The sequence below is a fragment of the Cuculus canorus genome, chromosome 1 (genome assembly GCF_017976375.1).
Source record: "Cuculus canorus isolate bCucCan1 chromosome 1, bCucCan1.pri, whole genome shotgun sequence".
NCBI lineage: Eukaryota > Metazoa > Chordata > Aves > Cuculiformes > Cuculidae > Cuculus > Cuculus canorus.
The window spans coordinates 179,209,420-179,231,976 of NC_071401.1; the positions used below are offsets into that span (position 1 = coordinate 179,209,420).

Below are 22,557 nucleotides of genomic sequence, written 5' to 3' on the forward strand. Positions count from 1 at the left end.
AATTCTTTACTTTTTCCTACTATTTTGTATTCTATCATTGAAAATGTTTTTTCTCCAGCAAACCTGCAGTGAAGACGAATGTAAATTCTGCAGCAGCAGTAGTAGCAGCAAGTAAATTAAAACATGGAAAGTTTTATGAATTAAATATGAAACTGGCTAATGCAATCAGTTCAGTACTATGTACATTATTTATTTTATTAAATTACTTTGACTCTAGCTCAGTTTCCAGTGTGCTAAGGTTTTCATAAAAAAAGACACAGTAGGGCACTGTAAGAGAAATGGAAGAGAAGCTGATGGTTTTGTAGATGAGCAGAGGGCATTTTGGGATCTGGCAAAGAAGACTGCTTGGGATTTTGAGATACAAGCATTTTGGAAATTTTGGCTACTTTGATAAGCAGGATGATAGTTTACAGGTTGACATATAATCTGTGAGCACTGGGCTACAAAACTAGCACCTCAGAGAACGAGAGGAGCAAGTCACACATCCTCATGCCATGATTTCATTTTTTCTGTGAACTAAGATATCACTGCAACGGTCACACAGCATTTCCATTTTGAAATCTCCTTTTGATGTATTGTCCCCAACGGATAGTGTAACAGATGGCTATTCAACACACATACAGTCTTCCAACCCATACGGCTTTATCCTCAGCTACACTTCAGAAACCAGTAAGGGAAAGTGTAAAAAAAATTACTGTCAGTCCTACACCAGCAAAGCTTGTAAGATTCTGCTCCTCCTATTAATACAAGTGCCCTCCAAATTATTTTTAAAAGTATCCTACTCAGTATATACTCATCACTTTTTCAAGATTATTTTGCAGCTGACATTTTTCCATTCTTTGGAGAGTTGCTGTTTCTAAAAAAGCTACTTTATACAATTAATCTGCTAACTGTCTATCCATCCTTCTCCACCAAACATAAACTTCTCAAAATGGATTATATAGAAAATATGATAGTCTCATTTCCTGTTAAATAATGGTTGCTAATACATTGTTCATATTTCTTATGAGGACTAATGGGACTATCACAGCATTTCTCCTTCCAAACAGAGAGGTCAACTTCTTTAAGCAATTTTCAAGGAATAATAATCAAGATAAAAGGTTTCCCAGCAGGAAACAGACTGGCACAGAAATATTAGGAAAAAAAAGGCTGCTCTGAGGAATAGAAGCTAAAGAATAGATGGCTGCAAGCATATTCTTAATGTGTAATACTTGCAAATGTACTTATTTCTAAAGAATAAGGATCATTTTTGGTGATCACAGCATACACAACATTTAAACACTCTTCAGAGGAATATATCAATGACATCAGGTTTCCTGAGATTCTGGATAGCTATTTAAGGAGATTTGGGAAAAAATATCCCAATATATGATGCAGAAGTGTATTTCTTTTATGATCAATTAAAAAGAAAGTTTCTTGAAGAGGACAATGATTTTATTTTTACAGCACACGGTACAGCAATGACACAAACATACATTGCTCAACCTGGCAGAATTAAAAGTGGATAAAGTGGAAGAGTTATAAGATGTTTATAAAGCATCACACAAACTATTTCAGATTGTCTTGAAAACATGACTTGAAAGCTGTCTGAAAAATCACTAACTGTATTATCAGATGGCAGCAGCTTCCAGAAGGGCAGGGTACTAATGGAGGCAGGACAGACTTCTCAGGATGGTCCTCTGGCTTCTGCTGCCAGGGACCTCAGTGAAATTCTTGTGGAGAACTGAGTACCTCTGCCTTGTGCAAACACCGACTGCCATTCTATTTATATATTTTCAATCCTTTAATTTGTAATAATGTCATGTGTAATTGTTTTTTGTATAATTTTATAATAATTTATAATAGATTTTGAACAAATAATAATGGTAATTACTCAGCAAAAATAAGTTATGTCTTAGATTAGAACATTCCTCCAAAACAACAGCTAAGAGTCTAACCAAGGAGGAGAACCTTAGCTTACTGCTGAAAATACAGAAAATTATCAAACCTGAGATCAAAGGACATCTGATCTTTTAAAAGGTCTGCCCTTCAAAGAGAAAAGGGGAAGCTGTCAGCTGCAACTGGCAGGCATGGGCTGAAAAAAAAAGCATATGCATACAGCACAGAAATGGAAAGCCCTTAAAATTACTGGGAAATCCTAAGCACAGTTAGAGCAGGATTCATGCATGTCTCTGTATTTTAGGTGCTGTGGTGCTAATAGTAAAATCTGACTAATTGTTACGTACAAATCCTAGTTAGTTAGGTAGAAGCTGCTTCTGTATGTCCATACTACAGTCAATCCCATGCCAAATGAAGGGGTGAAACCAAGGGTCTAAAGATAATTTTGAATGTATTTCTCATCTGGGAGATCTGGGCACTTTCCAACCGACTATTTCAACATTAGTTTAAGATACATAAAAGCCCATTCTTATTGCCATGGGTTTGTAGTCCTCAAGGAAACTGCAACACTTCCCACGCTGGATGGTCAACATACCAGGAGTACTAGGATGCCCTACTGCAACCTCAGGTCACAGCACATCTGAAAACTCAGAGTCATGATTAAAATCAGGTCTCAAACTACTTTTTTTTAATTGATTATAAAGAATTCCCAAGTGTGGTCACTGTTTATAAAAGACAGTAGAGGCCCTTAACCAAACTTTTGTGATCCAAACTACACATTTGTATTAGAATTCATGCCTAATACCAGTTATTTCAAGTTTTAAAAAGCATAAAAATGTGTAGAGTTTATGAAAGGTGCCCTGATATTATTTTTTTTGTTTTCTATTTCATTATTCCTAGTTAAAAAAAAAAAAAATGCTGTTATTGTAAGGCTGAGCATAAAATAGCATAAATTGATCAGGAGTCTGAACAGACAAGGCAAATATTTTGGCAAAGTGAAAAGTGATCCCAAGGCAGAAAAGAAGGCATACCAGTGGAAGGAAGGAAATCAAACACGGAGCTGCACAACTCTGAAAAGTAGAGATAGCTAAAGCTCAATAGCATGCAGCATGAAGCAAGAACTGAGCTGGTACAGAAAGTTGTGCGCCGAAAGATAAGGAACTCTGACTTGACAAGGGGAATAAACAGAGACGAACGGCGAGCAAGACTATTAATTCCATACGATGTAGGCTTCAGTTATTATTTCGTAACATTTGTTAAGCTACAGCAATATATTCTTTACCAGGCTTAGGATGAGATACTTGTTCCTGACCTTTGATGTTTACAATTATAGAAAAGGTTAACTGTGACTGAGACTGCAAACAATATTAACTCGATGAGTCCAGTTTTGCAAGGGCAAATGGATAGTTCAGAGGCCTGGATAATCTAGGAAAATGGGCCAAACACAAGAAAACAAATACTTCCTGAGAATTACCAGGAATGTGGTAATATAGAAAGGAACCTAGAATTTGTTTCTATCAGCAAATTATATTGAGTTGACCTGAAATACAATTATGATATTTATAGCTAGAATATACATACATTAATAATACTGTAATCAATTTTAAAACACTGTTATAAGACCCTGTTTTTAAAATTTTCTGAAGACAAACTGAAAACAAAGAGCTGGAAATGCAGTCTGATGTTTTACTAAAATATTACTACTACATATCTCCAAATAACAGAATTTTTGGAAAGCTTGTTAATATTTATATCAAGCAACATTGCCTCTCATGTTTTCATTGTGCTAGGAAACATCATTTTTTATTCTAAACAGAATTTAAATAGGAAACCTTCTCCAATAGATGCAAATCCAGCATTATCACACTGTGCATTGTTAAATATTTTTTCTGTAGATCTTGTAAGACTGTAGCAATGGCAGCATAAACCTCTGCTATACAATTGAGATAAATAAATCTCCAGAGAAGGCAGAATATTCTTTTCTATTGCTGTAAATATGGAAGTATATTAAACTTCTGAACTGAGATTTCATTCAGGAAAATGTTAAGTGCCTACTTCACTATCAGCTGAGATAAAGGTTTAGTATGAATCATGTGCAGTTTAAACAGTACTGACAAGAACAATGTATTATTAAGCATTGAACTGTGCCACAGCAAATAATATTTATCTGAAAAAATATAACTAGTGACTGACATTTTCTATATTAATATCATGTTTCATCATTTTAGAAAATGTATTTTCTTTATTCTTACAGAGTGCCCAAGGTGTATGAAGCTTTAGCGGATGTGTGAACATCTGCTCTCTGTTCTGAATATCTCACAGACTGACTCACATTGCAGAATATAACACTCAGAAAGTCAAAAGTAAGTGATACAAAAAAGAAGAAATTAAAAAGTAGTATAAATATCTGTACTGTAAAGTTAAGATGCAAAGCCCCAGAAGTGACCCTTCAGAGAGAATTTAGTGAAACAAACTGAGAATCATAGGCCATATATGAAAGTTAGCCCACAAGCTCCCTGAACCTCTAATAGCCCAAACTGAATTCCTAATCTCAAAGTCTGATAACTGCTGCTTCCATTACAAAGAATGAGGAGTGTTCCTCAAGGGACAGTTAGACAACTGCAGTCCCTTCCTCCTGTGGTTCAAGATAAGTGACTGAAAACAGGCTGTGCTTCTATTTCAGCAATTCAAAGCACTGAAAAGAAAAATTAAAAACAAAGGGAAAAAAGGCTGGTGGCTTCAGAAAGCTGCTTATTAATAGAGAAGTCAACCAATGCAATTCATATGATTTAACAAAAAAAAAAAATGAGATTGATCTCTGCTAAGAAGACAAGAAACACATTAAGTTCTTTGTAAACAAATATATTTTCTTTTGTTCCTGGAACAAAAGGAAGAGAGAGTAAAGGGGATGGAGGGAGAGAGGAACAATCTTTTCAACATACCGTCTATCATTTTACCAACTGATGTGTGTCTTTATGCTGTTACTAAATATGCAGTCCTAAAGGGTTGTTGCAACTGTCTACTCACACACTGCAGTAGCATTGAACTCAGTCAGGATGTTTTTTCAGGTGCTTTGAAATACCTTGAAATAGAGAAGGGATTATAGAAAAGCAAACTCTTTTCTATGTCATCCATGTAAACAGAAATCTATAGTGTCTTCTGCTGTGAACTAGCAAAGGCTGCCATGTGACAGATGAAATGCCTTTCAGGAGACCCATCATGAGAGTGAATCCTTTCAAACATATCTAGGGCTGCTCAGATGCTTGGGGAAAAAAGGCCATGAGTATTCACACAATCTATTTCGAAAAAGAAGAAAGTTAGGACGACTAAGACATCAAACTAGATGAGATTGCACATGGCCTGAAAGACACTTTTATACTTAATAACAAGCAATTCTACAACCCTTACCTCAGCATGTGACTAAGTGCAAAAGAGTGTGTACAGACAGGAATGAATCAGGAGTGAAAATATGTGATAATCAAACTGCAAGAATTCATAACAGCTCGGGGTTTTTTTTGCTGTTGTTGTTTTTAGAAATTACAAACAAACATTTGAAAATAAATTTTTAAAATGCATTTATCCTAAGAGGCTCTCTTTGAGTTTTATTCAAGTAGCCAGTTGTTACTTTTAGCAAATGTTTTCCCCTTTATGTAACTGGATTAGCAATGCCACACTAGGTGTATTTCCACTTAATTACCCAGAACCCTAAGAGACTTTTCATATACTGTTTCATGCTTGATATTGTACCTATAATCAATTAAAACAAATGCAAATGTATTTGCAATTTGCCAGCTGTTTTCATGTTTCGTTTGTAATACACAGAGGCTGTGAATTAAATCAAACATCTTAGAAACTACAAACATTTGTGATGCACACAGCTGAAAGGATGCTAGGAGATGTATTCCATGTATGGTATGTAATCTTTTTTCTTACTGTAAAAGCATGTGCAATCAATTGTGAGTTTTAGAATTAACACTAAGTACTGGGAGACATTGCTCACTGACAAAGTGCTACCCCTTACTATGGTAGTTTGAAGGACAGGTTCTTACTGATTAGGTCTTCATCTATGCATTTAGCATTTAGATGCCACAAATCAACATCAGAACAGCAGAATAGCAGAAGAAAAGAAAAAATCTAGCAAGAACAAGATTCTTCTGGTGCATGAATGTGTGACAAAGATGTGATTTCTTTCTCTGAAGATTCTGCCAGCCCTGGGCAGATGGAGCATGGCAGGGGCTGGAGAAAGGCATGGCAGTTTGAGATGTGTGCCATCCGTTGCTAAGGAGAGTCTGTGGTGCCATAAGCCTGTGGCATAGCGTCAGCAGGAAAAACCTGCTGGGGGTGAAGTCCTGACCTCACCGAACTCTCTCACAAAACTCCCACTTAGACCCATAGAAACAAGGTTTTCTTTCTTTTTTTTAAAAAAAATTTCTTTAACATACTGTACAAACCAGACACAAGATCAACCCATTCTAGTTTACAAAAGGACGTTTTTACCTTACTTAGGAAATAAGTTACTGTAAATTACCCAGATCTCACAGAGGTAATAAATTATTTTTAAAAGCAGAATATGTCTCTACAGGGACAGTAAAATGCAATACAAAATTCTCTAAGCGTTTGCTCAATGTCATTAATATGCTGTCATTGAAAGTCGACTTAACACTGGAGCTTAATTTGCACTTCTACTGAAATTATAAGATGTTAAGAATACTGTGAAAAATAGATTTCCTTTCTCCAGTTCCAAATTATTAGAAAACAAATCCTAAATTTTCATTTGGTTGTAGATAATACATGAAATCTAACATTACCAGTCCTTAATGCTATGTAACACTTATACTACGGAAAGCTTAAATTAGTCTCCAGAAAGCTGGCACTATTCTATTTTAAAGACATAATTTATTTTTTTATTTCAAAACCCATAAGCAGCATCACTGTATTCCATTTTCATATGAAACTTCAATAGCTTTAGTCTCTTAAGAACCTCATTTTAAAATACATTCATTTAAATGCCAGTTGGGACTTTCTCTAGAGATCTAGGAAGAAAGGCTTTAAAGTGAAATTGTGACAGAAGAATAAACATATTTTTTTTATTCTCAGGATAATTGATTCTGTTCCAGATATCACTGTTATGTGATAGTATTTCTACTGGTAGACAGAACTACATCTCCTTCGATTATATAGTTTTCTTTTCAGAAAAATCACCTAGCTGTTCTAACAAAAGAAGTCTCTGAAGAACAATCAAAACTCATTTTATCAAATGCATCAATGCTTTGTTTCACCTAAAGGTGCTATATTATTTTTAGTTTTGTATCACTAATGTTTGTTTCTGCAGCTCTCTATCAAGTGCGCAAGATCTTAATGATAATAACAAAAAACATTGTGTGCTACAGAAGGCAGCATCTTATTACATCCTGTTGAAAAAGAAATATCATTTAATTACATACAGGCTTATAATGTTGATGTTTTCTAAGTTTATTTTACTTAGATATTTGTCATTGAGCTGGAAGAATTTGTTCACTTTTTTTTTTTACTTTAGAAGGTAAGCATACAAGTTCTTCAACTATGCATAATAAAATCAGTTCAGATCAATCATCCCCTTTAAATCTTGGATTCTGTTAAAATAATACATGTGCTCTGACCTCACATATATTGACAAGAAAGTAAAAAATTCAGATTTGCAAAACTAGAAGAGTTGTACTTCTTTCTTTCTGAGCTTTTAAACAAATTATCATTATAATCAGACCTACCTGGAGGTAAGAGTACTCAAGAAATGTTTGCTATTTGTTTAACAATTACTTTATAATGTATCATCTGTCTAGCTTATCTCAAGTTTTCTGTCTCTGTAGAGCTTATCACAAAAAAAGATTCAAAGTTCCAACTGTTTTCTGATTTTTTTGTTTAATTCCTTTCTTTCTTTTCAAAATTTTTGTGTAAAACTTCATTGGATAAGGCAACTAGATGTGTTCTTTTCCTGTCTAATCCTATGGGAATATGTTAGGTTTCTTAGAGTACCAAGAAGTATCCTCTTAAGAAACACAGATTTATGATAGTAGGATGAAAGCTAGCTGTAGAGGTTAAGTTCAGGTTCACAGGTTTTGTCTTTCAGGTTATAATTTCAAAGAGTCAGTGTACTGTTTCGGCCAAAGCTCTTTATGATGGATAAAAACATAATAACTTGAAACATAGCAACAAGAGTAAAGCCAAGGTTACTGCACTGTTCTAGTTCAGGTAGCAATAGATTCACTAAAATAATCTGCAAGTCAGGGACAATGTGAAGTCTCAGCTGGCAGCTGATAATTTCTTTTCATTTTTTTTCCTCTGTGAAATGTGCAGTTTTTGTGATGAGGAACTAAGATTTCACACACTTAAAGACAACAAGTAAAAAATTGAAATTACACTGTTCTGTTGCTAGTTTACTGCTGAAGTAATCCAAATACCTTTTTTAGCTTTTGTTACTGCCAAATTTATTTGTGTAAAATGTGCCAGAAGAGAACTCTGAAAGCAAACCAGGAAAAATAGATACTTTATTTTATTTTCTTCCTTTTTAGTGCATGATTTAGTCTAGATTGCTGCACTTCCTAAAACTTCAAACTAAAACACAGATGTGAAATAAGGCTTTTTATATAACCCACACTGCATGTAAATACAAATACAAATGATTGAGGCAATATCTTTATTATTTTCTTTTTTAAAGATATAGTTCAAATTAGAGCTGACTGCTACCACAGAAATGCAAGGTTTGCTTCTGATATTATGAGAACTGTACTTCGTTCTACTTGATTAATTAATCTTAAAAATAATTTTCGACTTGTCTTAAAGAATAACCTTAGAATCTTTTTTTTAAATTAGTGCCTAGTTTTCTCAGCTACAGCAATGTTTTCCTATCAACATGAATAAAATCTTTCTTTGGTACAAGCAGGAAAGGAATTATAATTACTTCTGTGTTCATGGGTATGTGAGAACTTCAGTTTATGAGTTGAGTCCCATCCTGGATGCTTTCTTTGTCCTAACTCTAACAGAATAAAACAGAATGACACTGTGACAAAGATCACAAGAACAATCCAGGAGAGTGATCATAATATCAAATAATAAAATACTTAGTAAAGATGTCTGGGATACTAAAGGAACATTTTCCAGGTGACAGTTTTCCTCAAATAAAAACCCCAGCCTTAGAGGTTATAAGGCCTGCACATTGCTGAAGATAATCCCCAGAGGAGGATGTATAGGAATACCCCGATTAGGCCATTAGCAGCAGCATTTCTGAAAGAAAGAGGTGGCCCGAAAGGATACTGATGCAGCACAGTCTGCTTTGGACTACGCACAGTGGAAAGCAGACAAACTTTATTTTAGAATAAATTTTCAAGGGAAGAATGAATATTAGAAAAGGAAGTAAAAATAAGCTTTATGGTAAAAGTATTTTTCTCTGATTGCTACAGTCCCACTGAATACGTTAAACACACTTTGCTTTGAAGACATTGTTTTTCAAACATTTGAATCAGTCCACCCCTAAACTCCTTAAAGACAGTTAGCCTGCCAGCTATCATACACTAAAAAGAATAAGTGCAGCCCAGAGATTCCACCCAAGAGCATTTAGATCACCAAGGTTTTGAAGGTTATAAGTAGATAAATCAAATTAGCATGTAAGTTAGAAACAAAGTTCTGTAATCGCCTAATAAGAAACGAGTCTACCTTTAAAGTAAGGTCTTTTTTATGTTCTTAAACAATGCACATCTCGTCTGCTAGGTGCAAAGTCACCTTTCTTGTCACGCTGAGCACAGTCCAAGTCTATAAACCTCAGGAGGAATGGTACTCAGCCCTTACCCAGGCTAGACCCTGGTGGCTTCATGGCTGTGATGTTTGAAGTCTCCGCTCCCATGTGCTTATAATCCATTTAATAGTCCAACTAGATTTTCAAAATCTGTTACCCTGCTGCATTAATTTAAAGCTCCTTCTTTATCATTCTGTTGTGCATATGTGTATTTCTGAATATTGGTACGTATTCATGACACGTCTATGTCAGTTTAAAGAAGATACATTTGAAAGAAGAGACAGCATTGGTATAAGCTCTAATACATACATATTTCAGAACAGTATTCATTAAAATTATATTAAGGTAGATGCACTGGGGGGAAAAGGAATTTTACAATTAGAAAATGTGGTATTGAGTTACAAAGCTTGCAGGCCTTGTTATATATCATCAGTGTTCAAAAGTTTACACAGGACTTGTCCTCATAACCACTTCTCATCTGATGGGAGATTTCTGTTCTGCATCAAATGCAGTTAAACTTATTTGCAATAATTACATGAGAAAAAATACTATATAAATGGAACATAAATGTAAGTGGAAGAGGAAGCAGTACATATTAACTACAAAGAAAGTAGCGTGGAGTTATTGCCATTTCATGCTGTTACTAGTATTGGGTTTTGTAGTATATACCACGCTTTTCTAAATCTTAAGGTTTACAAGAGAAGAATTAAAACAACTGTACTGATTCCTAGGTCTGACATTGAGTTACAGTAGCTCTTCATTGAGACCAACATAAAATTTCAAACTTTAATAAAACCTAATCTACAGTGCCCAAATCCTCAGAGCAAGTAAAATAACTTTACCCAACTTTAATTAAATGACTTTGTCTCAAATTACAGTCAAGGGAAAGGAATACATGCTACAATTTATTTTGTAAACATATTTACTCTTCTGTTAGTTGGCATTATTCCTTTCAGTAAATGTAACATTCTGTGGGATTTACTTCTCAAGAATTATTCTTGTCTCTCTTGCAGTGAAAGAGAGAACAAGTAACTTAAAAATTCTGCTATCAATCTGAAAGTTCCTCTAGGCAACACCATGACAGTGTTCATCAGAAAATTCATTCTATACTTTTATAGTTTGATTTCCTTAAAAACCTATTAATAAATCTGTCCAGTCTGCTATTTTTATAAGAAAACATTTGGTTTGGAAAATGCTTTGATGGTTTTGATAACAATCAGGTATACAGTTGCCACAAAAAAAGTTATGACTATTTAAAAATGTGAGATATTACTGAAATAGCTGTCATCCTAATGAACTACTGAAATCAGTAAAATTATTCCTACCAATATTACTCATATTTCAATAATGTTTTGTTCTTGAAATAAATAAACTTACACTTGTAAATAAAAAGATATGCATTGATTTGCACCTTCACTGCCATATCAATATACATGTCTAACCTCCCAATATGATGTGCAATAATGTAAACAAGGTGCTAAAGCAAAATAGTTTTATCATAGGATTGGGTGATTTAATGAAACAAGTATACTATACCAAAGAATTTATGATATTAAAAACCAGAATTGGGTAAACAATAATTTACTGTAATTCTGCAAAATGAAATTCAGAACTTTATTTTAGCTTTTATGACGTTCCATGTCCAAGGAAGTAAAAACAGGAAGAAATAGAAACATTCACTGGACTTTTAAACAACATCCTGGTGAATCTTAATATGAATGTCAGCATGAATTAAAATCCCCTATGCAGTTAAAACATAGACAAAGCAGCAAAGATTCCTTTTCAATTTCCATTAAAACAAGTAATTTATGAGATCCCACATAGAGAACATAATGCTATAAATTCCACAGAATGGCTGTTACATATAAGGATATTTCAAGCCATAACTTGAGAGACATTGAATTGTAAGGAAACTGATGAAGAGGTATACAGGATTCAGTAAATTATTATACTTGAAAGTAGGGATCTTCAAATTAGTTAATTACAAATCTTGGTACAAATCTGACAGCTCTCTGATATTTTCTAATATTTCATTAAATCAATCTATCATTGTTTCAACTTTTTTTTTTCCCAGTTTACTTCAATGTAATTGATGTCAAAAAACAGATGCAGGCTTTTCAGCCTACCATTAATTCCAATGTTGTTGGAAAATCCTTTAAAGGTACTTGCATTCAGAAAGAATCATGAAATAATTAATAATTCACTGTGCATGAATTTATTACATAAACCCTGTACCATAAGCAGGATGACTGAAGTTTTATTAATGTTGAATAACAGTAACACTTCCAAGTACAGTAATAGAGAAAATTATCTAGAATGAATAAAATGCTTAAGATTTGACATAACTAATACAAAAAACCTCAAACTTTCTACTGCTTTACAAGTTCTCACAAGTATTACATTGCTAAGAAATAAAATAGACTTAACTGAGAGCTTTTAGTCATATGATGATAGTCAGGCTTCTTGAAAGATTAAATTTTATGCACTGGTTTAGACTACAGTCAGGCTAAATATTTTACTTTCCAAGAGAATTATGGCAGCCATAGAAGACTTTTTTTCCCTATACTGCAAATTCAGTTAGTCATGATAATTTAATGGACAGTGAGGCCACATAATCTTATTATCAAGCTCCCCTTCAGCAGCTCCTGGAGTGAATTGTCATTCTCAGTAGACAAGCCACCATCCCAATTTGCATCTCACATATAATATTTTCTCAAAAGGGAAAAGCATATTTACCCTTCAAGGTTTACTTATCCTCAGTCATAACACATAATGTCTTATCTGTTTTATTCATCATAGATCTTTACAAGTTTGAGCTGTGCATGCATGTTATTTACTAGCGGTAACTTCATGCTCCATATACATAATTGTAAACAATTTTATCTATTTCTTTTCTGCCAGTGGCGAGGGACAAATATTATGGAATATCACTGATTGCATATTTGCATTATGCATCCTGTTTGAACATAGCTTCATTTCTTTAATACCCAAGAGAAAAAAACAGAAATATCACTGATCCCATTAGAGCCATGCTACTCCCCAACACTAAAATTATACTGCAAGGTGAAGGTGCAAGCACTGGTCACAGTGGTAGCAAAAAGAAAGCAGAATACACTACAATACCCTCCAGCAAACTGATGCATCCAAGTCACCAGTAGGTTGTTTCCAGGCTTCACCAACTACTTTGCCGTCACTGTTATTCTCACCTACACTAACTTCAGCAGCATAAGCAGAGAGGTGTTTTCTTGCTAAAATCACACTTCTAGTTTGCAATGCTTGACCATTTCCTCTTGACTTCAGTTTGAAATAAGCAAAATAGGATTTGGGACGCTGCTCTTTGAAACTATTTGTCTTAAGCATCTCTGAATGACTGGAGTAGGGCGACACAAACAAGGTCACTGGGTATTTCGAGACCTGGCAGAACTCTGTGGGAAGACTGTGCCCTGCCTGCATACATTACTGTGCATTTTTAAGATGGTGCTGTTTAGTGCACTGCTGTGTGGTGTTAAACTCTCCCCACCTTTCACCATAGAGGTTGCTCCATTTCAGGTGGACATGTGATTCTTGAACTAGGTTATAGCTCATAAATGAAAGCCTCAGCAGATGGCAATAACATCACCAAGATGATGTGCACTTGTAGGGCATGTGGCATTCTTTGCTTGCCATTATGTAAGTCATTTGGAACAGTAGAAAGATATCTGCTTCTTCTTTCAAATGGCCTCTGAACTACTCTTAGAAGAAGACAGAGTATATGAAGCACAGCTATTCTTGCACACGGCAGATCTCTTGGTTCAAACATTTCCCTTAGCAGCAGTCACACACTGCATTTCACTAAAAATGTCCTATTTCAGTTCACTTTATTGTCTAATGAACTCTTCATATTTTCTGATTTTGACTACTTGTGTTTACTAACAGTAGTTCCAGAGACAAATATTGGATCATTGTAAGGAAATAATTATAATAGACCACATTTAATTATTGTTATTAAGTGAATTTGTCCATTAGGGTTTAATAGTTAAACCATTTCTGTGTTATATCTGAAAGGGATGATGAAAGCCTTTGAAAAGCAAATTAAAATAATTAAGAAACTCAGCTTAGTCATTTGTTTTAAATGCCGTTGTAGTCTATAGTGTTTTCTAGTCACAGTCTACAGGTTTGGGCTGCTGAATAGTTAAACAGACAAGATTTTTGCAATAGTTTATTGCATGAACTTACAGTACTGAATTGCTTATATGAACAATCATAAATATGGCCTCTACTAAAAGCAATTTACTCATTTGAAGCTTATGAATGTAAAACTTGTATTAAAAAAAAAAGCCAGGCTCAGGTTCAACAGGGTTTAGTTTTGAGAGTAAACACATTAAAGGATGTATTTTCAGTAAGAGGATAGGGACCTGGCAGAGCCAAAAAGATGTTTTATGACAAGACAGTCAACCTACCTGTGTCTCAGGTACCGCAGGAAGATAAGGAGGATAATAACCTTTTCTGTCCTTACACTGGATTGTGAAGCTTAACTCATAAGTGAGTCTTATCCAAAGCCATTAAAGCCAACAGAAAATCTCTCATTGACTTTATTGAGGTTTTCTTCAGGTCCTTTACAAGACAGCTGAAAGACTTCCATTGACATTAAGCCCTAATTGTATTAAGCTCTTTCATATCCTCAGCTTTGAGGCATTTGGAAACATAGAAATGTAGTAAAAAGAGCATTATATTTACCAAACAAATCCCAATTAAGATAAAATTGAACTTTCTTCTCATTAATTTTGAGAGTGGTGATTAGTACATATGTGTATATCCAGGAATATATTTATATATCATTTATTGCATACACATACTAATAACTGTTTTTCAGATATCCTTGCATGTTGGTTGTATAATCATCTCTGCACTGCTGGATGCTTAATCTGCACATTTGATCTGGATAAAGTACAGTTTATAATGACTTTTCCCTTTATGCAGCCAGACTGTCAGATCCAGAATAGAAATTCGTTTTTATGCTGGAATTATCCTGGCTGTGTAAACAAAGACAATAACTGGTCAGGCATAAAGTTAACCACAAAGTTAATCTTTTAAAATCTTTATGAAATTTGAAGCAGCAGAGAAGTTTTATGCTCAATCAGTTCTTTATAATGTGCCTCCTGCATTTCTGATCTAAGAAGCATCGCCAGGAACAGTAATGGTCTGTTTACTACACTGTCAGACTACAATCTTAGAGCAAAAAGACCCTCCCACCAAAAGGAAAAAGAAAAACATAACTGAAAACATGAAGGACAAACTTCATAAATGATATCATAGTTATATAAGCTGTTGATTATTACATTCCTGTAGAATGCCAATTAAGGAATTTTAGCTATTATCATACAAGCTTGACTTTATTCTATAAGAATTTGAAAACAGTAATAGGTAATTGAGTAGAAATCTCTATTCCAGTCCAGGTAATTGAAATAAATTTCCAGTGATATTTAATTGTTTATATCCTTAAATAATAGTAAAATATGCAAGTTCTCTGAATATTTATTGACTTCTATTCAAAACAGCCATTTTCAGCTTTACAAAAGGCCAACATAACATATTTCCAAATGTGAAACACAGCAGTATCACAGCAATAGTATTAGAAACTACCTGCCATTCTGTATTGCACAAAGCACTTTTTAAGACAATATAAAATAGCCATGCACTACTTAAATTAGTCCAATAATCTGGAAAACTAATTAATATTTAGGTTTTGATCATGTAGAGAGTTACCAGCATCTCTAATTCAGCACTACTCACAGATATTTTGTTCCTTTTGTAATATCATTTAAGGTATTAATTTTATTCAAAGATATGACTAAGCAGGAAGGAAATATTAAATCTTTACAAATTATAGTTAAAACCTTTTCATAGTATTTACAGGCTTCAGGAAAATGTCTCTCTATACCTTAGCATCCCAATTTAATCCTATAAAAAAACATGCAATAACAACAGATAATATGATTTATTTTATAATATTTTTATGAACTAAGTAATGATAATTTGATCTCCCAAGGTTTTACATTTTAGGTATTCATATCTCTCTAAAGATGCATCTAATTTAGGACTTGATTGGTATCAGGGTTTTTGCTTTACCAACCTAACCCATTAGGCCATTACACATATTGTTATTCTCCAAGAGAAAAAATTATTCTAACATCTGTTCTCAATCTGTTTTTCCATAATTTCCTTTTATGCCCCATGTAACTCATTAAGCTCATCTAAAAAACATTACTGTGTCTGACTGTCTACACTATATGGGCCTTTCTACTTTAAGATTGCATGAAAACTGAAAAAATGATAGTCTGCAACATAATTCACTTTAAAAACACACTATTTTTACTGAATCTTTTGATACAAGAAAATATGCTTAGTTTTACAAGTCAGAATTGCGACACTTGTAACATTTAACCTAATTTATTAACTGACCTATATTCTAACAAAAAGTGCGTTCATGTCTTAACACTGTGCAGTCTGTTCGTTATGACTGCTGCAGTCTTATGAGAGAAAAAGGTGCTTAAGTTAAGAAGAACATACCTTCTGAATGGCTTAAAGAGAGTGATTTTAATATTTTAATTCACTTCTGCTTATGATCTTAAGAATACAGCAGACAGAGGAATGGAAAATGTCCCAGTAACCTAAATCTAACTACGAGGAATGGAAAAGAACCACGAGTCCAACATGTCATTCTAAACGCATTTGCCACTTTCTTCTGCAAATGAAAACTTTCCATATTTTATTATTCTCAAGCTACTTTTCAGCCCTGTGACCTTTTCTCCCCCCCCTTTGCCTGTATCCAATCATTTCTGCTTTAATTCAATTTCAGAGGAAAACACCTATTTACACTCGATCTGCTCACAATGTATTCATCAACACAATACAGAGGTCATTGAGGTCATTCTTCCTGCAGAAGCTAAAGAATTCACTGTCAAAACTGTCTTGCTAGGTCTGGAAAGGCTACTTCTGTAAGAAAAGTCATGTTCTATCTGATGTTAGCTAGCAGCTCACGACTAATGTGAAGTCAAAGTCTGGTGAATGTGATTTTCTAATATTGATAAACATCAGTGAATGGAGTAAAAAGTTGAGGGTATTTAGATTTTCCCAAACATGGTACCTTGTACGAAAGCTGCATGGTGCCTACCTTGAGGATTTTACCTTGTATTAATTTCTGTTTGAGCTGCTGTAAACTGGAAACCAGTGCCCAACTGCTAATGTTTCCATAGGCTCTGATTCTACACTGGCAATATATTTATGAGTGGAAAGATCGGTTGCTCTAAGATATATCTTGGGAACAAAGAACAAGACAGAAAAGCAAATGGCTACTAAGAAAGGAAAGAGATACTGGCACAGGATAGACCTAATGAAATTCTGCTGGAAACAATCTTTAAAACTAGAAGTTTGGAATCTTAGAAGACAGTAGCAGGAAGATAATAACAAAAAACAGCAAGAAATACAAGGACAAATATAGTGAGACAGAGCAAAAGAGAGGCAATGACATCACGTACTCCAAACCAGACAGACAGACAGCCTTTTTTTTTTTGTTGTTTTTCCTGAGAACAAATTATTTCAAGTTAATAATTGAACTTTACTTCCAGAAGCCAGACAAACTCATAAGGTCCTTTCTGTCATTAATTCAACTAGAGTCAGTGGGGCGACTTATGTATGAAGTAGGTATGAAATGCACAAAGATGACAACTTCCCTGTGGGAACTAGTGAGTTTTTAATAATATTAGAAGCGTATTCTCTCTTCAAGACACATTTAAAAAACCTGCATATGCAATAGAGCAAAAAGGGGTTATATTTCCACAACAGGATGCACAGTTTAGGCAATTATTTTCTGCATGCTAAACTAAGTTAAAACAAGAACAGGAATCCACACAAAGTGTAACAAAACCAAAATCAAATCAAAACTCGAGTGCAGAGAAAGTGTTTACTGTCTTCCTGATGAACAGATGCACACTTTTTCCAGTCAACGGAGATTTTGGTTTACATTTTGTCATTATTCAATATGAAAATGGCTCTATTTAAAGAAAATTTAAAAAATTACTTTTGGTAAAGTTTTGAAATATCCCTATTGTTGTCCATAGACACATTTAACAGTTAACACTTAATAAGCACAGTTATGGTTTCCTAATTCTTTATCCCAGTACTGGCTCTAAAGCAAGACTGAGCTCCACAGAGGGACCCATTCCAAATTACATCAACTGGCAACATGTCCTCAGGGAGCATCTGTCAGCTACAGGTTGCTGGCTTGCCCTCTGGCTACTCCTCCAGTACATCCCTCCAGATTTAAAATCTCTACCATTTTCCTTCCTTGTGGGGAAATTAAAAGGAGACATTATTCTTTGTATTATGGTTAAGAGCAAACTCAATCTCTGCTGATCAAGATATTTTATAAATGCTAATAATTCTTAAAAAAATCATAAACATACAATAACAGTCAATTAATACTCACTGTGTTGCACAAATGATCCAGGAGGAATGCACTGCTTTTCAGTGGCAAAGTGTAAATGATATGCAGAGAATTGACTTACCGGGCCAAAAGCATTGCTGTCAAAGCTATGTCCATGGTGATCACCTTCCACCCAAATATGCCCATGTGGAATTTTCACATACTTCTTTTTGTATCCAATGGTTCTGAAAAAAGTTGGAAAAAAAAGAAAAATGTACAATGCTTTAGTAGGAAAACTCACATATCTGTTGTTTTGGAATTTGACCTTGCGTAACATCCAACACTTGCTTAAAAAATATGCGCTGAAGTCCTTTAGACTTCAACAGTGTTACTCAAGTCAAATACATAACAATTTTGTATGAGCCAGTTGCACCACTAGGGTCTGATTCTTTGAATCACCAGATTTTATCTTAAGTGAACGCCAGTGGACACGTTGCAGCCACATAAAGATATTGCATTGAGAATGCTTTTCTTCTGGGGCAGTGTTAGGTACTCATCAAATATAGTATGACATATCTGAACTGGCCTCAGATTCAGAGCTTGGATTCCTTTAATGCTTATGTCCTGCAGGCAGGATTTCTGCAGCTGTAACAAGGTAAACAGGATAAACCCACAGGAAACCTCTAAGAGAAGGCCAAGTGCTGCAAAATACAATACTGATGATTCAAGCTGTTCTCCACAGAAATTCATACTGAAGCAGTGCCTCAGTGTGTCCTGATATTACAAAACTGACAAACTACAGATAAGTCCTAAAACTGAGGTGCAGAGCATGCAAAATTCCTATATTCAGTTCCTGATTAACTGTCATTTTCACAATTCCAGTCTAGCTTCTACCATACACCTTTGCTTTCTTTCATAGGGTCTCTTATTCTGCAGTCACTCACTCAGAGAAGTGATTTTATTGTGCACATCAAATTATTACCATGACAAAGTATTTACAGACAGGACTACAGATAGCAACACCTCTTTTTTTTTTTTTTTTTTTTTTGTTTTGGATAACCAGGTCTGTCCATAGACAGAAACAGACTTTTGACCTAGCTTCTTGCCTCCAGCTGCTCATCGCTTTTCACTGTCTGGAAGATATGCAGCCAAAGACAGAGGCAGGAGACTCCAAAACTAATGAAAATCAACTGAACAGAGAAAATCGCTTTCTTCAGCAGATTCAGCTGAACTGTGCAAGAGCACTAATCGGGGATGGTCACAAGTCAAAATGGGAAAATCGTTTTTGGTGATGTTTGTTTGGTTTGGTGGCAAAAGACTATGAAATATTAGGTAAATAAAGAATCCTCAAAATTGCATTTTATTAACTTTATTTTATTAGTCAAATGAAAATAATTATTATTTACTTTGAAAGTAAAAAAATCCAAACGGTGCTTTTCCAAACAGCTTTTTTCTGGCTGCTAAAAAAGATGAGTGTGCCAGAACTATATTCTAATGGAATTTCTACCTGTACTTTCATTGCAAGCTGAAAAAATAATAGCCTATTTGCAGAAAAAAAGACTCTGATTTTCATCTTCTTTAGAACAGTTTCATATTATACAGTATTCAGGACTGAGTTTCTACACCATAAAAACAATAAAGTAAAACTGTCCTGAGTTGGCAACTATTATTTTGCAAACACAAAGAGTACTTCCGCAATAACTTAATTATGCTAAAAGAGTAATTTATTACTATGAAATTCTTTATTTTCTTTTTTATTTTTTTCTTAAGAAATATGGCATACAGTCTATACAGCCTGAACAGTTTTGAGATTCCATAGTGCGTTGTCTCACTGATTTCTTTTGTAAATTGTCATATGAGACTATATTTTACTAGAAGTATTTGAAGTGTGTTAAGAGAAGTTAGCCATGAATTCTGTTCTTTGTAATTCGACACTCTGAAAATTATTAAATTAATATCTTTCATCAGTAATAAAGGCAAACAATAGCTAAAATTTTTTAATCTTTTTCTTCCATTGATCTTCTTGAATATGGATGAGTAGATTATGAGAAAGTTTTGTAATTCTACAGACCATGCACAAGACTGAATTTCAACTAGAAAAGATTTGGAAGTTAAATCTGCTGACATGTCCACCTCATAAATGTTAGGAAAATCATACAGTAAATGCCAGTCAGTGACTCCATCTCAGATCGGACACAATCTCCTACCCCCAAATAATCTCCTTCTTTATTAGGACAAGGAAACCACTCACATAAAGGAAAATAATTAAAAACAAACAAACAAAACCCACCAAAATCCCCAACAAAAAAACTTTTCCCAATAAGTACTTGGAAACAAAAAGAGAAATAATTTGGTCTGCATGAATAGGCCTTGCACAAGTTTGCAGAGACCCTGAGAAAATAAAACATCTTAATGCAAATATAACTGTGCTCCTTACGGTCTAAGGCAAAAAGAAAAAGATTACAAGTGCAGCAATTATCATCAGTTCTTTTTATTATTTCTGCAACATAGGAAAATACATATTTCTTTTCTGCTCTTGAAATAGCCATCATAAACCAGCAAAATTTGCTACAATTTAAGCAAAAATAAATTCTCTTATAGTGAATGAAGAGGAATTATGTACAAATTTTCATATTTAAAAAAATAGATGATTGTACATGAGAAGTTTTGACTTAGAGGAAATAGAATCAAAATTGACGATGTTAATAATTGTATTAAAGGAATAACGGAAGGGGAAGAAACAGAAGCAGCAATTCTAATAATCTGCCTTAGTAGATAAGACTGATAATGTATGGATAAAATCCTCTGTAAGCTTAGCAGATAAATGTAAAACCTTCTGGCATTTCACATATAGGGTATATAAATCATCAGAATTTTTCCCACATCCAATTGAAAAAAAATCAAGATGTATTTTAAACAATAAGTACCTGTACAATTGCAAACAAGAGAGGCAAAGAAATCTATCTTCCTAAGAAAATTTTTTTATCATTTTATTGTAGTATTTGCATAGAGCAGTTATCTAGGACCTCTCCATCCACTTCAGCAATACTCCTGCAAAAACTGTCCTGTGGAATGCAAGTGAAACTTGAAAACAAAGTTTTACTTGAGGTTTTCACTGCGTGAATTAGTAACAAACTTCGGCAATAAGCTCATGTTACAGTAAATTGGATCATCCGTTACTTAATACTGCTTTGAATTTTCAAGATAATTTTGTTGCTGAATTACTCCAAAGCAGATCGATAAATCATTCATGCACGTAAACCAGGATACAGGCTTCAGAAAGCCATATTTGGTTAATGACAGTTAATTATTTTTCATTACTGAAGCAAAGACTATGCTGACTTTTTTTTTTAAGAAAAAAACTCTGAAAACTTGTAGTTTCGTGTGAAGAGAACACAAATGGTTTCATAATAAAAATTAGTCTGCAAGTAACAGTGCTCCTGTCTCACACCTATCATGCAGAAAATAAACACTTTAATCTCTGGCTTAAATTACAAGACCATGTTTGTGTGGTACATTGGCAATATGGCTCTTGCTCTAAATGTACAAATTAACATTCATTTCACTAGCTAACCATTTTAGCTAGACATCCCGAAAGAAAACTATTACCCATCTCTTTGTGCAATCATACAAGGCTGAATTACTAACACAAATAGTACAACATCATTTCTGAGAAGAAGTGTCGACTCAACACTTTTTCCTAAGCATAGCTCTGCAGGCAACTGTCATCCACTTTTTAGATTTAGGATCATGTAAATAAATAACAGTTCTAAGTATTATGATCAATACTTCTGTGAAAAATTAATATAACATAAAGTGAAAAAATGACTTTGGGATGCTTTTAATGCTCTCCAACAATGACAACAAAACAGAAAATCCTCAAGTCCAATATCAATAAGACACACAATTAGTTCATCAGGAATTTTACACCTGAGAGGCCTTTGCTACAAAAGAAATGCAGTCAATATTGCACTATATATTTCAAAAGTAATGTAAAAACCTGTTTTTATTTTTTTGTTGAATATTCTTAGTCTAATTTTTCTGACTTTGCCTATAATCTTGCCCCTTTTGTTAGCTCTCACACATGAAGTATTTAATTACATTTAGAAGGCGTTTGTATAAATTCTTAGGAGAACAATTGGTGTAAGTAAAATTAACAGTATTTGTTAATTTCATATCCAGTTCATTAGCATGAGTTATAATTACTAAACAACCTTTGGATTTTCAGAAAGCCTTTACTAATAAAGAGTAGTATTTCACTTTCTGAAACCCACTGTCTTTGAAGTAAGAATAAATAGACAGTTTAACAACTCATACCTTTCCTGTTTTAAAGGTTCACTTTGGGAATAGCACAGGCAAAGACATTTAAATGCACAGATTTATATAAATAATATTCGAGAATCTGTTAAAAACCATACCATTGTGTGCAGAAAATATTTTTGGTTTTAACGAAGTCTTAGACAGGTTAGTAATAACCACCTCTGCTACTGTTGCTCAAACTGTAGCT

The 22,557-nt window shown here is 34.1% G+C and overlaps 1 protein-coding gene across 1 annotated transcript in view; it reads right to left on the reverse strand.

The window, feature by feature from the left end:
• The window catches only part of IMMP2L (inner mitochondrial membrane peptidase subunit 2), a 446,080-nt gene that overhangs the window by 73,801 nt on the left and 349,722 nt on the right, over nt 1-22,557 (reverse strand). The window contains exon 5 of the mRNA XM_054088177.1: nt 18,193-18,295. Within this exon, the coding sequence (XP_053944152.1) occupies nt 18,193-18,295 (103 nt within the window). The remainder of the gene's footprint in view (nt 1-18,192; nt 18,296-22,557) is intronic.